At 44.1% G+C, this 18,374-nt stretch overlaps 1 protein-coding gene across 2 annotated transcripts in view; it reads left to right on the forward strand.

The window, feature by feature from the left end:
- Positions 1–404: 404 nt before the first annotated feature.
- Positions 405–18,374, forward strand: part of PPP1R1C (protein phosphatase 1 regulatory inhibitor subunit 1C) — a 57,106-nt gene continuing 39,136 nt past the window's right edge. The window contains exons 1-2 of one of the 2 annotated variants that reach the window (XM_084829829.1): positions 405–722; positions 4,154–4,211. In XM_084829829.1, coding sequence (XP_084685955.1) covers positions 642–722; positions 4,154–4,211 — 139 coding nt within the window. In that variant the 5' untranslated portion in view covers positions 405–641. The remainder of the gene's footprint in view (positions 723–4,153; positions 4,212–18,374) is intronic. The other variant, XM_084829833.1, reaches the window with a different exon arrangement.

Here is an 18,374-nt window from a genome sequence, read left to right on the forward strand (position 1 = left end):
AATTTCTCCAGCATCCCTAATCAGGCATCACGAGGCTGGCTGACATATAACAAGAGGGTGGGAATTCTGTAAGTATGTCTTTAAGGGGATTGACTGATTTATATCCCACCTGCTTCAAGTGCCACCTTCACACCTCCGCTCTGAAAACATCCTGAGCTCTGCATCCATCAATAATTCAAGGCCCATCAGCAATACTCCAAAGGGCGCTTACCCTGCACTTTGGTACAGCCAGTTAGTAATGTATGGTGGAGAGAGATCCTCTATTTCAAATCCCAGGGCACCAGGCCAAGCCAGGGCTAGTACTGCATTTTCAATTAGCTTCTGAGTGAACCCTTGGCATATGCAGAAGGGATTCTGTGCACAATTAGCTTATTGTTCCTTTCAGCTTTGTGCTGAGAGGGTTTGAAGGACTGGAGGAGGAATAGAAGTGGCACCAGCCAGAGGCATTGCTGTGGACAGTGGAGTGAGGGAGTTTCTCAGCCTAGGCAGCTCTGCTCACGAACTCAGGAATTACAGCTGTTATTAAGGAGTGCTTGGCGTGGCTTCAAGGAGTGTGCCAGGGGAGAATCACAGAAACAACTCTCTGTCGTTCCTTTCAGGCAGTCCTGGGCTCATTTCTCTTCTGTATCCTGATTATTGTAATGGAGCCTAACAGCCCTAAAAAAATACAGTTTGCTGTCCCCTTATTTCAAAGTCAAATAGATCCTGAAGCAGCTGAACAGGTAAGTAGCTGGTTTTCTCTTCATTGCTGGGGGAGAGGAGAAAGGAATCTAAGAATGTGATGTTTATAGATCAGAAAACCTGAGATGCTATGGAATTCCACATGGAGTTATTGGTACTAAGAGAAAAAGAAAGAGAGGGTGATGGTTGTCCTTTGGATGTTCCAGTTGACATGCACACACATATTTCTGAGCAAATATTTGTTGTCTTAATTCTTTAAGAACAGATGCTTTCCAACAGTGGTGTGTGTGTGTGTTTAATAAATGCTCTTATGTATATATTTTAAATCATTCCATGTTAAACAAATGTAGCTTGGTGGATGTTGATCTAAAAAGAGAGGGGTTAGCATATCATGCAGCAAGTAAGAAGGAAGTTCAGTTGAAAGGGTGCTCTAAAATAGCTCTCAGGTATCCTCAAATTTGTCAAAAGAAGACAAGAAAAAGACAGTGTTTTCTAAATATTTTAAATATAATTGTATGTGTGTGTGATATATTCATGCACATACCCAATTATATTTAAAATATTTAGATATACACACACAGTGAGTAGGAAAGGATTTGCCCGCATTTCAGAACATATCATTAGTTGAATTCTTGCGAGCATGTCTCCAAGCAAACACACAGCGCTGTCTGACCCTCTGTAAGAAAGGCAAAATCTTAGATACTACAAACTGAGAATTAATTGGATGAATGAAGAAGCCATTATCTCTTTGGCTTTGTAGAATGATCTGTTCACATCACTGACAGTACGTGCTTAAACCTGCACAATAGGTCATCATTATAGAGGTTGAAACTGCAAGTTTGTTTACTCGGGGGGGGGGGGATCACATTTTGTTCAGTGCGGCTTACTCCTAGATGTGCATAGAATTGAAGCATTAGGCTGCAATCCTATACACACTAACCTGGAAGTAAGTCCTATTGAACACAATCTGGCTTACTTCTAAGGAGACATGCATCGCGCTGTTAGCGTTGTAGCTCAAACGTCTTTTGTGAGAAGACAGCTTTTGCCAGAAAGAAATGGGCTGTTGATGACAACCAAAGAACGAGATAAAGGGCAGGAGAGAATAGGTAAAAGATCTTCTCAAGGATGAGACATTCATAAATACAAATAATAACTGTTTGTTGGCTAATGTGTGGTATAGAGGATGTTATATTGCATTGAACAGGGGGGTGGCAGAAGGAGGATCAGCGGCCATTCTTTCAACAATGTTCCTCATTTAAATCAGCATGGATCATGCCTACCATATTACCTTCATTTAATTCCATTACATGCATGAAACATCACACTTCTGCTTGGTTGTCTTACTGTTTGTGGACACTGATATTGTTAGAACCTAGACGATATACTACTGCGTTATTGCCCTGTGCTATCTGTGGTACCCATCTCCTTTAGCCTCCATTATTGGTCTCAAATAGCAGGAGGGATGCTAAAAGAAAGGAGTCTCCTTATCACCTGCTAATAGTCTTCCCCCACCAGCAAATAAATGCTAAGGGTAAGAGACACTACAAGGTTATGCCCCTTGCTTGTTACAATGACATTGCAGCCTGGAATCAACAAACAGCATGCTCTGCTGGTCTAGCACAAAGGCTTTGTGCTAGACGAATAGTAGAATGTTGACATTCCCCCCCACCACCACCTTTTAAACTCCATGCTGACCTCCATGTCATAACACAGCTTTTCCCAGCCTGGGGCCCTCCAGATGTTTTAGACTACAACTCCCATCATCCCTTATCATTGGGCAAATGGGAGTTGTAGACCAAAATATTTGAGGGTCACCAAGTTGGGCGAGGCCGCCATAACACAAAACGGAGACACCACACCCCTTAGTTTCAAAAGCAGTTTGTCATACAAGTCCAGGGGTAAGTTCTGAGTATGCTCAAAGCCTTATTATATGAGAGCTCGTAAACCTGTCAATATAAGAAAAAGAAAGAAACCCTTCTGAAAGTAACCTTCCCAGAACGTTTCTCTAGTACATCACTATTGGCGTTGGTAGGAAGTGGGATAGGCATTATTGGGCTGAGATTTAATGGAGATTTGGATAGGGCTGACTCATTTCATTTACTATATTTCTATACCACCCCATAGCTGAAGCTCTCTGGGTGGTTCACAAAAATTAAAAACCATTAAAATACATTATATAAAATATAAAAAGCATTCACATAATGACATGCATAACATACACAACAACATACATCTAAAGCAATTTAAAACAATCAGCCAGAGACAATCAAGAGACTCGTTATATGCTGCCAAATGCCTGAGAGAAGAGGGCAGTTTTAACCTGGCACTGCAAAGATGCCAATGGTGGTGCGAGGCAGGCTTCATCAGGGAGATTATTCCATAAATGGGGAGCCACCACCGAAAAGGCCCACTCCTTGTTGCCGCCTTCCAAGCCTCCCTCGGAGGAGGCTCCTGGAGGAGGGCCTTAGATGCAGAGCATATTGTACTAGTCGGTTCATGCCAGGAGAGGCATTCTGTCAGTTACTGTGGTCCCGAGCCGTGTAGGGCTTTATAGGTCAAAACCAGCACTTTGACTCAAGTATTGTTGCTAAGACTGTTCCAATGCAAACTCAAAACGCATCTCAGAATCTCCTGTGACATTGCAGAAGATTCTGGGATGGACTCTTAGACTGTACAGCAGGGGTGGGCCCAAATTCAATGTTAGAAAAGCTCTCAGGGGCCACAGTCAAATAGTGAGTGGGGCTGAAGGCAAAGGGGGAGGGGCCACAAACAAAAGGGTGAGGCCAAAAATGCCAGCGTGTCTTCGGTTAAAGCTCTTGCTACAAGTAAGTAAACTTTAGGAGAGACATTTCGACCTTTTAGAATGGGGGAAAAACTCCACAAAAGCCAGAAAACCACCAACCAATCAGTGGTCAGGGGAAAGTAGGTGGGGCCAGAAGGAGGTATGGTCACCTGGAAAAACCCCAGAGGGCCAGTTTGGGACCCCACCTGGGCCGGAGTTTCCCCACCCCTGTTGTATAGGGAGCTAGCCATTCCAGGCACACTATGAGCATCCAGGCTTCCATGCTACTTCCAGAACTCCTTGACATATGCCAGTCCTGTTTGGCTGAAGCAGCCCTGATGATCCGCATTTCACCACTGTAGTCTTAACAGATCTCAAGCCCAGCACAATGAATTCAACTGAAAAGGCATAAAGGAATATATATTTTTCCGGTACAAGTTCATGCTGATACAACTTGCAGTGTTCATTTTTAGAGACTTTACGAATGGCCAGATGTTGGAAGTATTCTCTTTCTTTCTTTCTTTCTTTCTTTCTCTTTTTTCTAATTGTCAAAGCAATCCAGTAGTCGGAGTGCTTCTTGGATGTCTACATTTGGCAAAATAGGATGGCTTAGCAGTTTGTCATTTACCATGGATGTAGGGTTGTGGCTGTTATTTAATCAATCTCGGGCACCTATTTTTTTTCCCACAGATCAGGAAACGGAGGCCCACGCCAGCATCATTAGTAATTATGACGGATTCACCTCCCGGTAAGTCGGTTCAGTAGCTTCTAAGTGGCAGGCCAGGTGTATGAATGCAGAAGGACTGCATCACAGAGGAAAGAAAAGTAGAAATCGAAGTAAAATTACAGCACTATGGCTAACTCTGGGTTCAGGATCAGCTCACAAAAAAGGAAGAGCAGCATGGAGATCAGCACCCTTCCTGTGCTTCTCCACCCCATCGCTTGCCGACATCAGAGGAAAATCACCTCTGACTCCAGGGACATTTTTTTCACAGGATGCACACAACAGAATGGGCTTGTTCGAGTAGGGAGTAGGGACGAGGGCATCCATGGATCCTAGTGTGGTGTCTAAGGATCAGGAGAGCCGCCCTGCCAAGCTCTTTCTGTTCTTCGAAGGTGACTCATCAGCTGGTGCTGAACACTGCTGCATGTCCCTTGTCTCCTAACAGGTTCTGAGAAACGTGTACATACTCAACCTGTCCTGCACCACTTAGCCATTTGCTTCACTCTGGGCACAATTCAAGATGCCGATTTTACCCATCAAAGCCTTGCACAGCCTGAGTCCCTCATACCTTCAGGGCCACCTCCCCGACATGAGTCCACTCTCCAATCAAAGTCTAGTCACCACGTTTTAATTAATTAATTAATTAATTAATTTACAATATTTATATACCACTCCAACAGATTTCAGAGCGGTGAACACAAGAAATAAAACAGTAAAAGAATAAAAACATTAAAACACAACATTAAAATTATACTTGTTTAAAAACACAATACCAATAAAAACCGTAACTGGTCAATTAAGGAATGCCTCCTGGAACAGGGCTGCTTTCAGGAGGTGCTGGAAACAATGCAGTCTTGGTGCCTGCCTGACCTCCACGGGCAGGGAATTCCAAAGAAAGGGAGCCACCACACTGAAGGCTCTTCTTCTGATGAACTCCAGTTGGACCATAGCCCATGTGGAACCAACAGAAGCAAGCCCTCTGATGACCTCAGTGACCGGGCAGGTTGGTAAGGGAGAAAGCACTCCCTCAGGTATCCTGATCCCAAGTTGTTTAGAGCTTTGTACACAAGTACTAAAACACTAGTTTTTGCTTGTCCATTCCATCTTTACAGCATATTAGGGAGGTAACAGCTAGGAAGTGGGACTTCTCAGTTACGGCTCGAAAACTATGGAGACTTCTCCCTGAAGAATGTCTCTTTATCGAGCTTTAGGAGATCTTGTAGAAACAGCCTTTTATCTGAGGCTGTTTACCCTAGAATGGCTTCATGTCCTGCTTGTGGGCTTCCCGTGGGCATCTGGTTGGCCACTGTGGTGACAGGATGCTGGGCTTGGATGGGCCTTGGTCTGATCCAGCAGGGCTCTTCTTATGTCCTTAGCAGTATAAAACTATCCCAGTTCATTAAATAAGCAAATAATCTGACTTGGTGAAAGGCAGCCTCCTACAACAAGGCAAGCAAACAAATACAAAAATAAGCTGGTACGGCTGCCCAATTGCATTAGCAAAGTGCAGCAAGGAGGCTTCGTGCATGTGAGGGGTATGCTGGGTGCACTTCCCACCCCCAACACCTGCACATTGAATGGAACATTGGTGATGGAGGTTCTGCACAGACAGCTACACATGCCTACACTCTTTTTACACTAGCAGGAATCCTGATCACAGGGTTTATTTGTTTGTTTGTTTGTTTAAAATATTTCTTGGCCGCCTTTCATGGCAGAAGCCCTCCCAAGGAGGCTCACAGCAATAAAATACATAAAAACAGTTAAAATATTAAAAGTAATAAAAACGTAAAAACAATAAAAACAATAAAAACAACAATAAAAGCCAACAGTAAAACCAGCAACAGTGTTAACAGCAAAAATATCAAGAGAAGGCCAAGGTAAAATATGTTTTCAAGGCCTTCTTAAAAGTCTGCAATGACGGAGCATGGTGGACCTCCGATGGTAGTTTGTTCCAAAGGTGTGGGGCCACTGCAGAGAAGGCCCTCTCACATGTGAGCACCCACCTGACTGCTCTCACGGGTGGGCAAATGAGAAGGGCCTCTTTTTCTGATCTTAAAGTGTGGGCAGGCTGATATGGGTGAAGGTGGTCCTTTAAGTAACTTGGTCCCAAACCAAGGCTTTAAAGGTCAAAACCAGCACTTTGAATTGGGCTCAGAAACGCACCAGTTACTGCTAGTGTGGAAAGTCTATATGTGTACATCTGTATCACCCTCTTTCTGGCAATCCACTCAACATGCAGCGGTAGGGCTAGGAAGCATGTGGATGTCAAGGGAGGCTGGCAGATGTGGTCTCACTGCCCCCTCCAGATGTTGCCTACGCATAGGGAGGGTGCTCATGTGAACACCCCTAATATGAGAAAACAGTAGGCAGGAGGGTGTCTTATCCTATAGTGCTATGTAGTGTGTGTCCAACTAAATTTCCATGTGGTGAGTTCTTACGTATTCATGTTGCATTGTTACAATGTAATCCTATGCATGTGATTACTTGAAGTAAGTCTAGTAGAACTTACTCCTGAGTGGATTTAGGATTGCAGCCATAAAGGGAGCTGGTATGACACAGTGGTTAAAGAGACTGAAGTATAGGTGCTTCCAGGAGAGGCTTTAATCACACCAGCACTCTGCCACATTGATGGATTTTGTGGGGAGGTCCAGACGACATGGTCTTCCATTCTTGACCCTCCTGCATTTTCCCGGCGCTTCTTCCTTCTTTTTTCTTCCTGAAGAAAATCCATAAACGGAGAAAAGGCAGAATAGCTGCACAGCGCCTTCTAATCGGTAGCACTATGAGCTGTCCGTCTGTGAATCAGGAAACCCCTGGTTCAAATCTCACTTCTGCCACAAACTCCTCAGTGGCTCTGGCCAAGCCAGCCTTTCGCTGCCTCAGTCCTCCCCACTTGCAATTTACTGGTTTGTTTAATGCATCGTTTGTATTCTGCCCAACAGCTGAAGCTCTCTGGGCAGTTTGCAAAATAAAGGTCAAGGCCATAAAATCCATACATATAATGAAACTATGAAAAATCTAAAAGAGATTAAAACAGCCACAGAATTAAAAACAACAACAAAGTTAAACACAAAAGCAAATGCCAACAGCAATGCAAGGATCTAAAAAGCACCAACACATTTTTTTAAATCTGAAAGACTGCAAACTGGTTGAATAAAAAGATTTTCACCTGTTGCCCCAAATACCACAATATATGGGTCAGTTAGGCCTCTCTGGGGAGGACATTCCATAAATGAGGTGCCCCCACTCTCCCGAAAAGGCCCTCTCTCTACTAGCCACCTGCCTCATCACATTCGGCAGGGGCACCCGGACAAATGGCTCAATAAGTGACCTTGGAGTACAGGTAGGTAAATATGAGAGGAGACTCTCCTTCAGGTAACCTGGACCTAAGCTGTTTGGGACTTTAAACGTCAGGTAGCTATTAACATAAACGGTTTCTTTCTTTTCACCCGCACTACTAAATTTACTTTGTGGAATGCCTTTCCTTTTCTCCAGTGGGAGGCAGCATGGATTTTTAAGGCAAACGTGGATGTTTTGGTGACTTACCAACACTGCCCCCACTGCTGTCAGCTTTCTTTACTGAACCTTGTTGGAAGACGCAACAGCCATCCACTGTATGGAGGGAGACACAACTGGTTGAAAAGCCGCTGTCAAGGTTCCACTTATGATCTGGACCCTCTGAGCAGCCCCTTAAGGATCTCTTGCCTCCTCAAGAATCCCACCTTCCTTCTTTTCAACTTCCCTTCCCAGTAATGTGGGGTTTAGGCTGTAGATGTGGGGTGACTGACTCTCTAGACACAGGGTTTAACCATAGCAGTTTACTAGTAGATATAAAGCAAACAAATTACAACTACAGGTATTTACACAATAAATCTGAGTGATACAGAAGGGCTTAAAAGAAAATTAAAGTTGCAAAATGCAAGTTCCTTTAACCCTAACTGTCCTTAGACTCTAGGCTGCTTCTTCCTGCTCACTCTTTAGACTCTGCCCTCACTTCAGGCTCTGGCTGTCTCTCTGCTCTTACTGGCTCTCTCGCTCTCTTTATATATCCTCCTCCCTCAAAACTGAAAGTACTGATTCAAACCTGAAGAAATGAAACTTAAGTGGAGAAATGAAACAGAAACATAGCTGGAGAAATGAAACTACTTCTCTCAGGGTAACCCCCTCTCAACAGAAAACTCCAGGCCTCTAAGCCTGCCATTTTCCCCCTTTGCCTCTGTAGGCTTCAGGCCTTCACAGCCACTAAGTGATTAATGCATGGAGGATGTTGGCGTGCTGATTTTGGATTCACTTTTGCCTACTTACTTTGGCTACTTTGATTATAACAAGGAGATGCCTATTAATATTATGTCCAGGTCCTGCATCTGTCTTCTGTCTCAAGGTGGTCAGACAAAACTGATTTTGCAACAAAGCTTTGGTGATGTTCTTTTTTGTCATGTACTGTTTGGGACTGCTGGCATTGCAGGTAATAGTACTGACTTACCTTATATGATTGTTCTAGGCATTACAACTAGATAATGCACATGAAGTGTTCTGAACACTGAAAAGCACTATACAAATATTAAATGTTATTGTACAAGTTGGAGCTGCAACAAAGAGCTTTTCTACATGGGGCACTTATTGTGCTTTCATGATGCCTTACAGTTGTTTATGATTCTTTAGATGATGTCATGATCCTCCAGTTTCGCTTCTGTTTTTCAGAGCACTTTCCCAACTTTTTTTAGAATGAGGAAAATGGGCTATTTTTTTTAGAATGGAGAGCATGACACTGTTTCACCTTGTGTATTTGAGCTACTCTGTGATAGCACAGCTCCACCTAGAGGTTATGTAGTGGAAAAGCAGAAAAGGAAAAACTCTTTGTGTAGAGCTCAGATCTCAATGATCACAAAGTAGCGATCAACAGCCTCGTGTAGAAAAGCCCAGAATTTTGCCATATAGAGGGCTTCTGTTCAGTGTCCTAGCCAGACTATAATGCTGTTTTCCAGGATAATCCATTGTATTCTTCCTCCCTCCCCACTGGTTTTCCATGTGCCCCCCATCCCTGGTCAGTCAGCATTCTGTGACCTCTACGCGTGCTCAGTCCTCATTGAGATTTGGGGTGGGGGCTTACATTTTGTTTCTTAGAGGTTGTTTTGTACTTCTGCAAAACTTGTGGTTTCCCCAAGCCTGCTGATACCGCCCCATTATTTATGGCAGGTGCCAAAACACCAAATTGGCTTATGTACATAATGGATCGGACTGAAGGAAGGAGGAGACCCGCCCAGGTGCCAGAACACAAAAGCACTGCAAGCTGGATAGTTGAGGAAATTTTTAATTTAAGCCCAATGCATTTCGGGTTGTAAAAACCCTTTCTCAAGGGCACTCTGTGAAAAGAACAAATTAAAAAAAACTCAGTAAAATATTCTACATTCAGTAAAACCTAATTATACACAACTTATATCCAAACAGAGCAATGCATTCACATGTAATACATCCCTCCTGTATTTGTTCTTGTGTTCTGGCACTGGGGGTGGGGGGTGGGGAATCCCCTCTTTCAATCTGATCAGTGATTCAGTGCCTTCCCTCTTTCATGCTTTGTTACTTACATAACTGCACTCAACGGTGAAATTGGGAAATAGAGGGCAGGATGGGATACAATGGGTCATTTAAAAATGGCTATCTGTAGGCCACTGATGAAGCCCTGAAAATGTGGCTGGAGTATACACTAAGCAAACAGAAGGAGGTGAGCATCCAAAGTAGATCACAAAGAAGAGAAACGGGTTCTCAGGATGCAAGACTGATTTTATTAAAAGAAGCCCAATGCGTTTCGACCTTTCCCCCCTTATTTTAGGCCTTTTTCAGGGGGTAGAGAAAAAAGTCTGCAGAATTTTTTCAGCAAAGGATTGTCTCCTGTGTCAATCTACTGGCAACAGACTTTTTTCTCCACCCCCTGAATGGAGTAGAGTATACACTAAACTAAAGCATTCCATATCTAAAGATGAACAATATTAAGAATATTAAGAAACAAGACTATACAAACAAGCTCCTGATTGGGGATTCTGGCACTTAGATTTGGGAGTTGGATGTCTGCAACTCCTGACAACTCTGCCTGAAACTATAAAGCAGAGTAGCTTTTAATGTGTTATTACATGATGCTTTCCAGCCATGGTGTGCAGCAGCTCCCGGGCAATCCAAATTTAGTTCAATATACTGTTAATGTGCCCTCAAAGTAATGCTATTGACAGGTTTCCCAATCCATTTTCACCACTGTCCATTTAAAAGCCATTTGAAAAGCACCCATCCCTTCCTTATTACTGAGGGCTCCTTCCCCATTTTCTATAAAAGCTTTACAGCATTTCATGTCCATTAAACAATGTTAGACTACTTTTTTCCTGAATTGTTCTTGCTCAGGCAGTTAAGCAATGCGTTATATATTGGGTGAAAAAACAACAGGACCTACAAATTGCCTTCTCTTGCATAGAAATGGCCTTCATTCTGAAGAAGTGCTATTCCTACAGACAAGGCTGCTTTAACAGGGGCAGTGATATTAAGCAAAAATTTTATACACAAATGCATGCATGCACACATGCACGTACACACGCTACCATTTTATTGAGTGGGTTGCAAGAATACAAACTAAGCAGGGCCAGCCCTGGTTAGTACTTGGATGGGAGACTGCCTGGGAATCAGGCTTCCTGCACTGAGCAGGGGGTTGGACTCCATGGTCTTGTAGGCCCCTTCCAACCCTATGACCTATGGCCTTTTTGCTACAGTGGTGTCCAATTTTCATACACACACACACACACACACACTTGTGCTCCCATGAGTGGTATACTCACATGGGCAATTATGGATGTCAGAGAAATCTGCAATGGAATCAAATGAATCCAACCTTTGGATTCTTCAGAGGACCGGCTTTTCCTGACCATTTTTTAAAAACTTTTTGAAATTTTACACAAATTTAGTCATAGAAAAATATGTAATTAAAAAAAAAAAACTCAGCTGAAAATGCACATTTTCCCCATAGAGGAAAATGTGCATTTAGGGCAGGGGGAACTGCACATTTTTTGCAAATGTGAATATGTGCAAATTTGGGAAATTGGAAAAAATCTGATTCCATCAGTGAGAGGACAATGGAACAAAAGGCCTGACAATCCACGGAATGGATTTTGCAAAATCCGTACATCCCTATGGGCAGTGTGACAGAGGCCATAGCTCAGTGGAAGTGCACATGCTTTCCATGCAAAAAGGTCCCAGGTTCAATTCATGGCATCTCCAGGTAGGGCAGGAAGAATTCCTGCCTGAAACGTTGGAGAGCTGCTGTCAGAGCAAATAAGAGCCTTTGGCCCTCCAAATGTGGCTGGACTACAATTCATCACCCCTTGCCATTGGCCATGCTGGCTGAGGCTAAGTCCAACAGTGTCTGGCGGGCCAGAGGCTCCTTATCCCTGGTGTAGACCATTCTGAGTTAGATGGACCAAGGTCTGGCTTAGTAAAAGGCAGCTTCCTGTGTTCTTCATCCAAGTGAGGTTTCACCTTCTCTTCCATAAAATAGAAAATTGCTCCGTGGGTTTTTCCAGTTCATTAACGGAATGGGAGTCTCAATCATACCTGAGTCTGTGCTGCCAGTGTAACAGTGCTAAGTCAAGGAGAGCCTTGTGTGAGCAGGGTCAGGTTTTGTTGTTTTTAATGACAATGAGTTATCTGTATTATCAACAGTACCACTCAGGATCAGGACTCATTAGGCCCAATTCTGACAGGCAGGAGCTCTCCAGCTTTTGTCATTGAGAATGGTTTCATCACTCCTCCCTTAATCTGCAACCATGCCCTCCCAAAAGAACTGTGGCTTCTAACATGGAAGCCAATGGCTTTTGCAGAATCATCTTTTTTTTCTTTTTTCTTTGAAGAAGAACAAGGCTTAAGGTCTTCCAAGAATAATGGACAAAAAAATTGGCTAATTCGGGTATATAGAAACCATTGGGAATTTTGGTGGTGTTTCCTGGCTCTTGGCCAGGCAACTCAACCCCCCCCCCCACTTAACCATGTGAGAGCAACTTCTGTCTTAGAAAATATTCTTTCTCTTCATCCTACAGTACCATAATAAGGCAGCAGCAGCAGCAAAGCCAGCATGCATTGCGTACTATGACACAGAATGTGTTTGAGCTTGTGTGGGGCAATGATTAGAGTGTTGGACTAGGAACAGGTTCAGCTATCCACTAGGGATGGGGGAGAAATTTCATATTTTAATGTGAACTTATTTCATTTCACACTTTCAAGTCACGATGCCAGGGGTGGGCAACACATGGCCACAGGCTACATGCAGCCCATGAGGCTCCCCGAAATTCAACCAAAAAATCATGACTATTATTTTTAAAAATATTGTCCGTAGTGGCTATGGAGTGACAAAAGGATCCGAATCAGCTTGTAGATAAATGGAAGACTGGAAAATGCGAAAGTGGGAGAAGCCAAAATTGACAGATTCAAAGAGTGTTTATCAATGGGATCTTCTCAAATTGGGGAGAGGTAACAAGCGGGATACCGCAGGGCCCAGTGCTCTTCAACATTTTCATTAATGACTTGGATGAGGAATGCAGGGAATGCTTATCGAATGCTTATCAAATATGCAGATAACATAAAGTTGGGCGGGATTAGAGAGGGTACAGAGGAGGGCAACAAAGATGATCAAAGGACTCGAAACAAAGCCCTATGAGGAGAGACCGAAAGAACCAGGCATGTTTAGCCTTGAGAAAAGAAGACTGAGGGGAGATATGATAGCGCTCTTCAAGTATTTGAAAGGTTGTCACAGAGAGGAAGGCCAGGATCTCTTCTTGATCATCCAGGAGTGCAGGACACGGAATAATGGGCTCAAGTTGCAGGAAGCCAGATTCCGGCTGAACATCAGGAAAAACTTCCTGACTGTTAGAGCAATACGACAATGGAAGCAATTCCCTGGGGAGGTGGTGGGCTCTCCCACACTGGAGGCGTTCAAGACGAGGCTGGACAGCCATCTGTCGGGTATGCTTTGACTTGGATTCCTGCACTAAGCAGGGGATTGGACTCGATGGTCTTATAGGCCCCTTCCAACCCTAATATTCTATTATTCTATGATCCATCCCTACTCTCCACTCAGCCATGAATCTCCCTTGGGTGATCTTGTACCAGCCACTATCTCTCAGCCTAACCTGCCTTACATGGTTACTACGTGGATCAATTGAAATGGAGAACAACCTTGTACACCAGGGAGTGGGCAAAAGCTACATCTCCAGAAGTTCTGGACTTCAACCTATAGCATTCCTGATCATTGGCCATGCTGTCAGGGGCTTCTGGGAGTTGAAGTTCAAAACATCTGGCAATTTACCTTCTGCCCACCTCTGTTGTGCATTGCGCTGAGCTCTTTAGAGGATGGGAGGGATAGGAAGATGACTAATAATAATATAACAGAAAGGTGTCCCATGACTCTGAATAGTCGGTGGAGGTGATTTCTTTAGTTTTTCCTTTATTCTTCTGCCAGATGGTTTCGTAGAAACTTCAGGCTGGCTGAGAGTATTTCCTAGCCAAATGTAAGAGTGTCTTCAAATGAGAAACCATACGAGGACCCATGCTTGTGGGTGTCAGACAGCACCGTCCTGAGATTTCAGTGTTTCAGGCAGACAAACCAAACAGTGCCCACCCATGGTGGTAAAAAAAGGATGATACATGAAATAACGGATGCTTTACTGCCCTTTGATGGTAACTAGGTTTGCACAAGCATTCTGCTGGTTGCTCCAAAAGGGGTCGAGCCTTTGTGTGAGTATTCAGACTTGTATGTGGTGGAGGGCTCCCCCTCCACCACCGCTGCTGTTGCCCCCCTTTCCTTGCCTCAAGGCCCACTAACTTACCTTAGGGCAGAGCAAGGCAGAGGAATGTGGTGCTGGTAATGGGCACTCTCTAGCCCCAGCAGAGGGATGGGACTGTGCCACCAATCCCAGAATCCCCTGCAGAATCCCTCTCTAGCCCCAACAGAGGGATGGCACTGGACCACCTATCCCAGAATCCCCCGCAGAAATCTGTCAGGGGGCCCTAGCCAGCCTCTTTCAGTCTACTCCAGTAGCCAACTCCAGACACAGACAAAGTATTCTTTTCAAGGCTTTATTCCTTTTACAACTTAATAACTCTATCACCAGCGACTAAGCTATGAACAGCAGAGTAACCTATGCCTCGGGTTGGAAAAAGTTGGTCCTCATTTGAACGAGAATCGCTTGCAGACCCTGAACTTATGGGCTAGGGAGAGTACCTCCCCTTTTCCCTTGGGTCCTCTGGACGCGACCGTTGCTTGCGCGCCTAACGGGCGCTACGCCTCCTTTCTGCGCAGTCCATAGCTCGTCACTCTTTGCATCTGCGTCGAGCATCCAGCCAGCCCTCCTCCTGTGCTCTTTCACTCCCAGCACCGCTATCTATGTCTGGAATGCCGGCAGGAGGAATCTCTGCCAGCTGCAGGGCCTGGGAGAGATGAGTGCGCTCCTCTCCCACGGACGGCTGTTCCTCCTCAGAATCAGAACTGCTCTGAGGTTCTATGGGCTCAGTGTCCACCCTGACAAAATCATACACAGCAGGATGCTAAGCTAGACAGACCTTTGGCCTGGTCCAGCAGGAATCCTCTTAGGTTACACTGGCTCTTGCCTTGGGGCATTAAGTAATTATGCCCATCTGTGATGGTCCCAGCTCATCTGGGTGGATAGACTCTGGTTTCAGAATGTGGGACCAGGGAATAAGTTTAAGCAATCGAGGAGAAGGGGAGAGAGAGTGCTCGGCCCTCATTGGATGCCCTCACAGACGGAGCAGGATATTTCACCTTCTAGCCATGTGCCCTGTCCTGCTGGAGAATTTGAGGGCTGGGGTGGGTGGGGTTTGTATGGGAATTCCCACTGAGATCTCAAAGACTGTTGGGAAACAATGCAACTTTATATCTGTCTAAAGGGAAGTTTTCCTCTGGGCAGTAATGCAGCTAGGCCTGGACCTTGGGGCTAAAGAAAGACAAGGGTCCCCCAGCCCACCCACCTGCAATGACTACCCAGAGAGCAGCAGCAGATGGGGCCAGTCAGCACCTGGGCCAGCATGGGCATGCATCCTTTCTTCTTGTTTTTAAAACTATTTAATGGTTAGAAGGTGGCTAGCCATCTGTGTGGTTCTTGATGCTCATTTTACTATTTTTACTTTAAATAGATATGATTGCTTTCTAAAATAAAATAGTTCTTATTCCCAAATACATGGTTCTGTCATCAGAAGGATAGAAGCAAACGCAATTGTATTCCTGTAGTCATGAGGGAGTGCCATGATGATTTAAGTGAGTTTAAAACAAGAATTTTTGCACCTGCTCAAAACTCTTTTTTTTAAAACAGGTTTTCCAACCTTTTTTTGCCCGCTCTACCCCTGCCCCCATAAGACCATTAAGGGCACTATCCTATGCATGTTTAGACAGAAGAGAATCCTACAGGTCCCAGCCATGCTGGCTGGGGAATGCTGGGAATTGTAGGACTTTTTGCTGTCTAAACGTGCATGAGATTGCGCCTTAAGTCCAGGGTCAAAAATGACCTAGCTGCACCACTGCCGGGGGGAGGGGGGGCAGGAATGGGGATCTGCTTTCTCGTTCCTTGGGAGGAAAAACAGAGAAGCCCATGCGCAACAAGACAAGCACTACATCACCTTTGGCACTCTGCTCCACCCCAGCAGGAACTCTGTGAGCTCTGCCTCCCTCTCAGACCACATATGTTCTGCTCAATGCCTGAGTTTTCTTTCTGAGTTGTGTCCAGAGCTATTTCATTCATCCTGAATGGCCTCCTGCTGTAACTGCAAATTCCAAAGCCCAAGCATAAGAATCTATCACTATTGATGTTGTAAACAGGAGCCACCCTGCTTCAATGCTGCTTTGAAAATTGAACAATTGCCCCCAGCTAAATCATTTTAATCTAATGGCAGTTTCTCAGAAATGATCACAGCAGCCTGCTTGACTTCCTCAACCTTTGTTTGCAAGGAGACACTGAACTTCAGACTGCACTAAATGATTTAAAGACCGGAAAGGGATTTGGCTTCAAGAAATGTGCTCAATGCGCATGAAGAACATTGATTGGAATATTTTCTTCCACAAACTTAGAATTGCTAAGTGGCATTGCAGGATGAGCCCACTTATTTTCTATGGAATATACAGCTCTTTCTCAGCCTGTGGCACAACTGAGGGGGGAATATTCTCTGAACATAAAGAGTTAAAGGCACTGCAGTAAAGGCACTCTTATCAAAACTTGGTGTAATTTTTAAAATTAAAATATTCCTAACCTGCCCTATAGCAGTAGGTCTCAGGGCTACATAATTCTACACAATTTTACATTAAACAGCAAGCCATTATACTCATCAACAGTATAAGATCAGCACTAATAAGCAATGCAATGCAGTGCATAATACCTTTAGTACTGCTATGGCTTCCTTACAACACTGGTATAATTCTGTACTGCTGATCATAGGATGTAATGAGCTGCTTTACACTGAGTCAGACCGCTGGATTATCAAGTCCAGAATAAGGATGCTTGAGGATTTTGTTCAGTCTGCATTTTTAAGCAAACAAACCAGATTCATGCTTCCTGGACCACTATATGTATTAGAGTGTCATTATCCTTCGATTTTTACACTTCTCTGAATTTTGCCATTCAGTTCTCAGCTCAAACAACTTAGAAAAATGCGTATAAAATGTGTATTTTTGGTTAAAATGCACACAAAAATGCATCATGTAGGATAAAATGTGTACCAAAAATGTTCCTTTTAGGATAAAATGTGTACCAAAAATGTTCCTTTTAGGTTATAATGCATATACAAATGCATCTTTTAGGATAAAATGTATACCCAGCATGTAAAGTTTAGGTTAAAATGCATACAAAAATGCATGTTTAGGATTATGTGTACCAAAATGCATATTTTAGGTTAAAATGCATACAAAAATCCATATTTTAGGATAAAATGTGTACCCAAAATGTATATTTTAGGATAAAATGTGTACCCAAAATGTATATTTTAGGGTAAAATCATAGAATAGTAGGGGTCTACAAGACCATTGAGTCCAACCCCCATCGAGTCCATTCAAAAATACTGCAAATGTTCAGGCTTTTTTTTTTTTTTAAAGAATCACACATTGATGGAGAAACTGGATGGAACGAACTTATGAATGAACACATGAACCTGACACAGACCATAAATATATGATCCATCCATCCCTAGCTCAGAGTGCTTTCCACTCTGACTGACAGCAGTTCTCAAGGGTCTCAGACATAGTCCTTTCCTAGCCCTGCTACTCAAGGTTCCTGCTTAAGTGGGAATGCCAGGGATGTAACCTGGAACCTTCCACATGCCAAGCATGTGCTTTGTCCATGAGCTTTCATGTTTCTCCAATTTCATGTTAACACACCAGCCACAATGCCCCCACCCCCAAAATTGGGAGTATTTAAGGCCATTAAACTGCCTTGGAGATTTCTACCTAATTCCGTTCTGGATTGTGAACATTGGAGAGGGGGAAGGGCCACTGCTCAGTAGCGGCACATGTTTTGCATGCATTAGGTCCCAAGTTCATTCCCCAGCATCTCCAGTGAAATGGCCAGGCAGCCAAGGCCGGGCCCTACCACGAAGCAGAGTGAAATGGCTGCGTTAGGTAACAGTTGCTGACGGACAGGAAGCAGCAGTGAGGTGTTAGAGGACAGAGCTGTCTGTGTGCCACATGGCCTGCACTTCTAAACTAGCCTGCTGACCTGAGGCATAGTGGAGGATGCTGCCCAGTTGCCAGTCTTGAAGTAAGAATCAACTGTAAGCCTGGTCGGCTTCTGTATGTAGAATGGGGGTGGGCGCCATCTTGTCCTTTGCCATCAGGCTGCAAAATATCTTGGAGCAGCCATGCAGATAGCAGGTGATGAGGAAAACCCTTGCCAGACATGCTGGAGAGCCACTGTCGGTCAAGGCAGACTTTACTGGGCTAGATGGACCAATAATCTATTGTTGTGTATAAGGCTTTTTCTTATGTCTGTGGTTGATACTACTGTTGGCTAGAATTACAGTGAGATCAGAAGAGGGAATGTAAGAACATAAGAAGAGCCCTGCTGGATCAGACCAAGGGTCAATCTAGTCCAGCATTCTGTTCACACAGTGGCTAACCAGCTGTCAACCAGGAACCCACAAGCAGGGCATGAGTGCAAC

Source organism: Heloderma suspectum, chromosome 1, assembly GCF_057233095.1.
Source record: "Heloderma suspectum isolate Gila_16-S chromosome 1, 16-S_ref, whole genome shotgun sequence".
Classification (NCBI taxonomy): Eukaryota; Metazoa; Chordata; class Lepidosauria; order Squamata; family Helodermatidae; genus Heloderma; species Heloderma suspectum.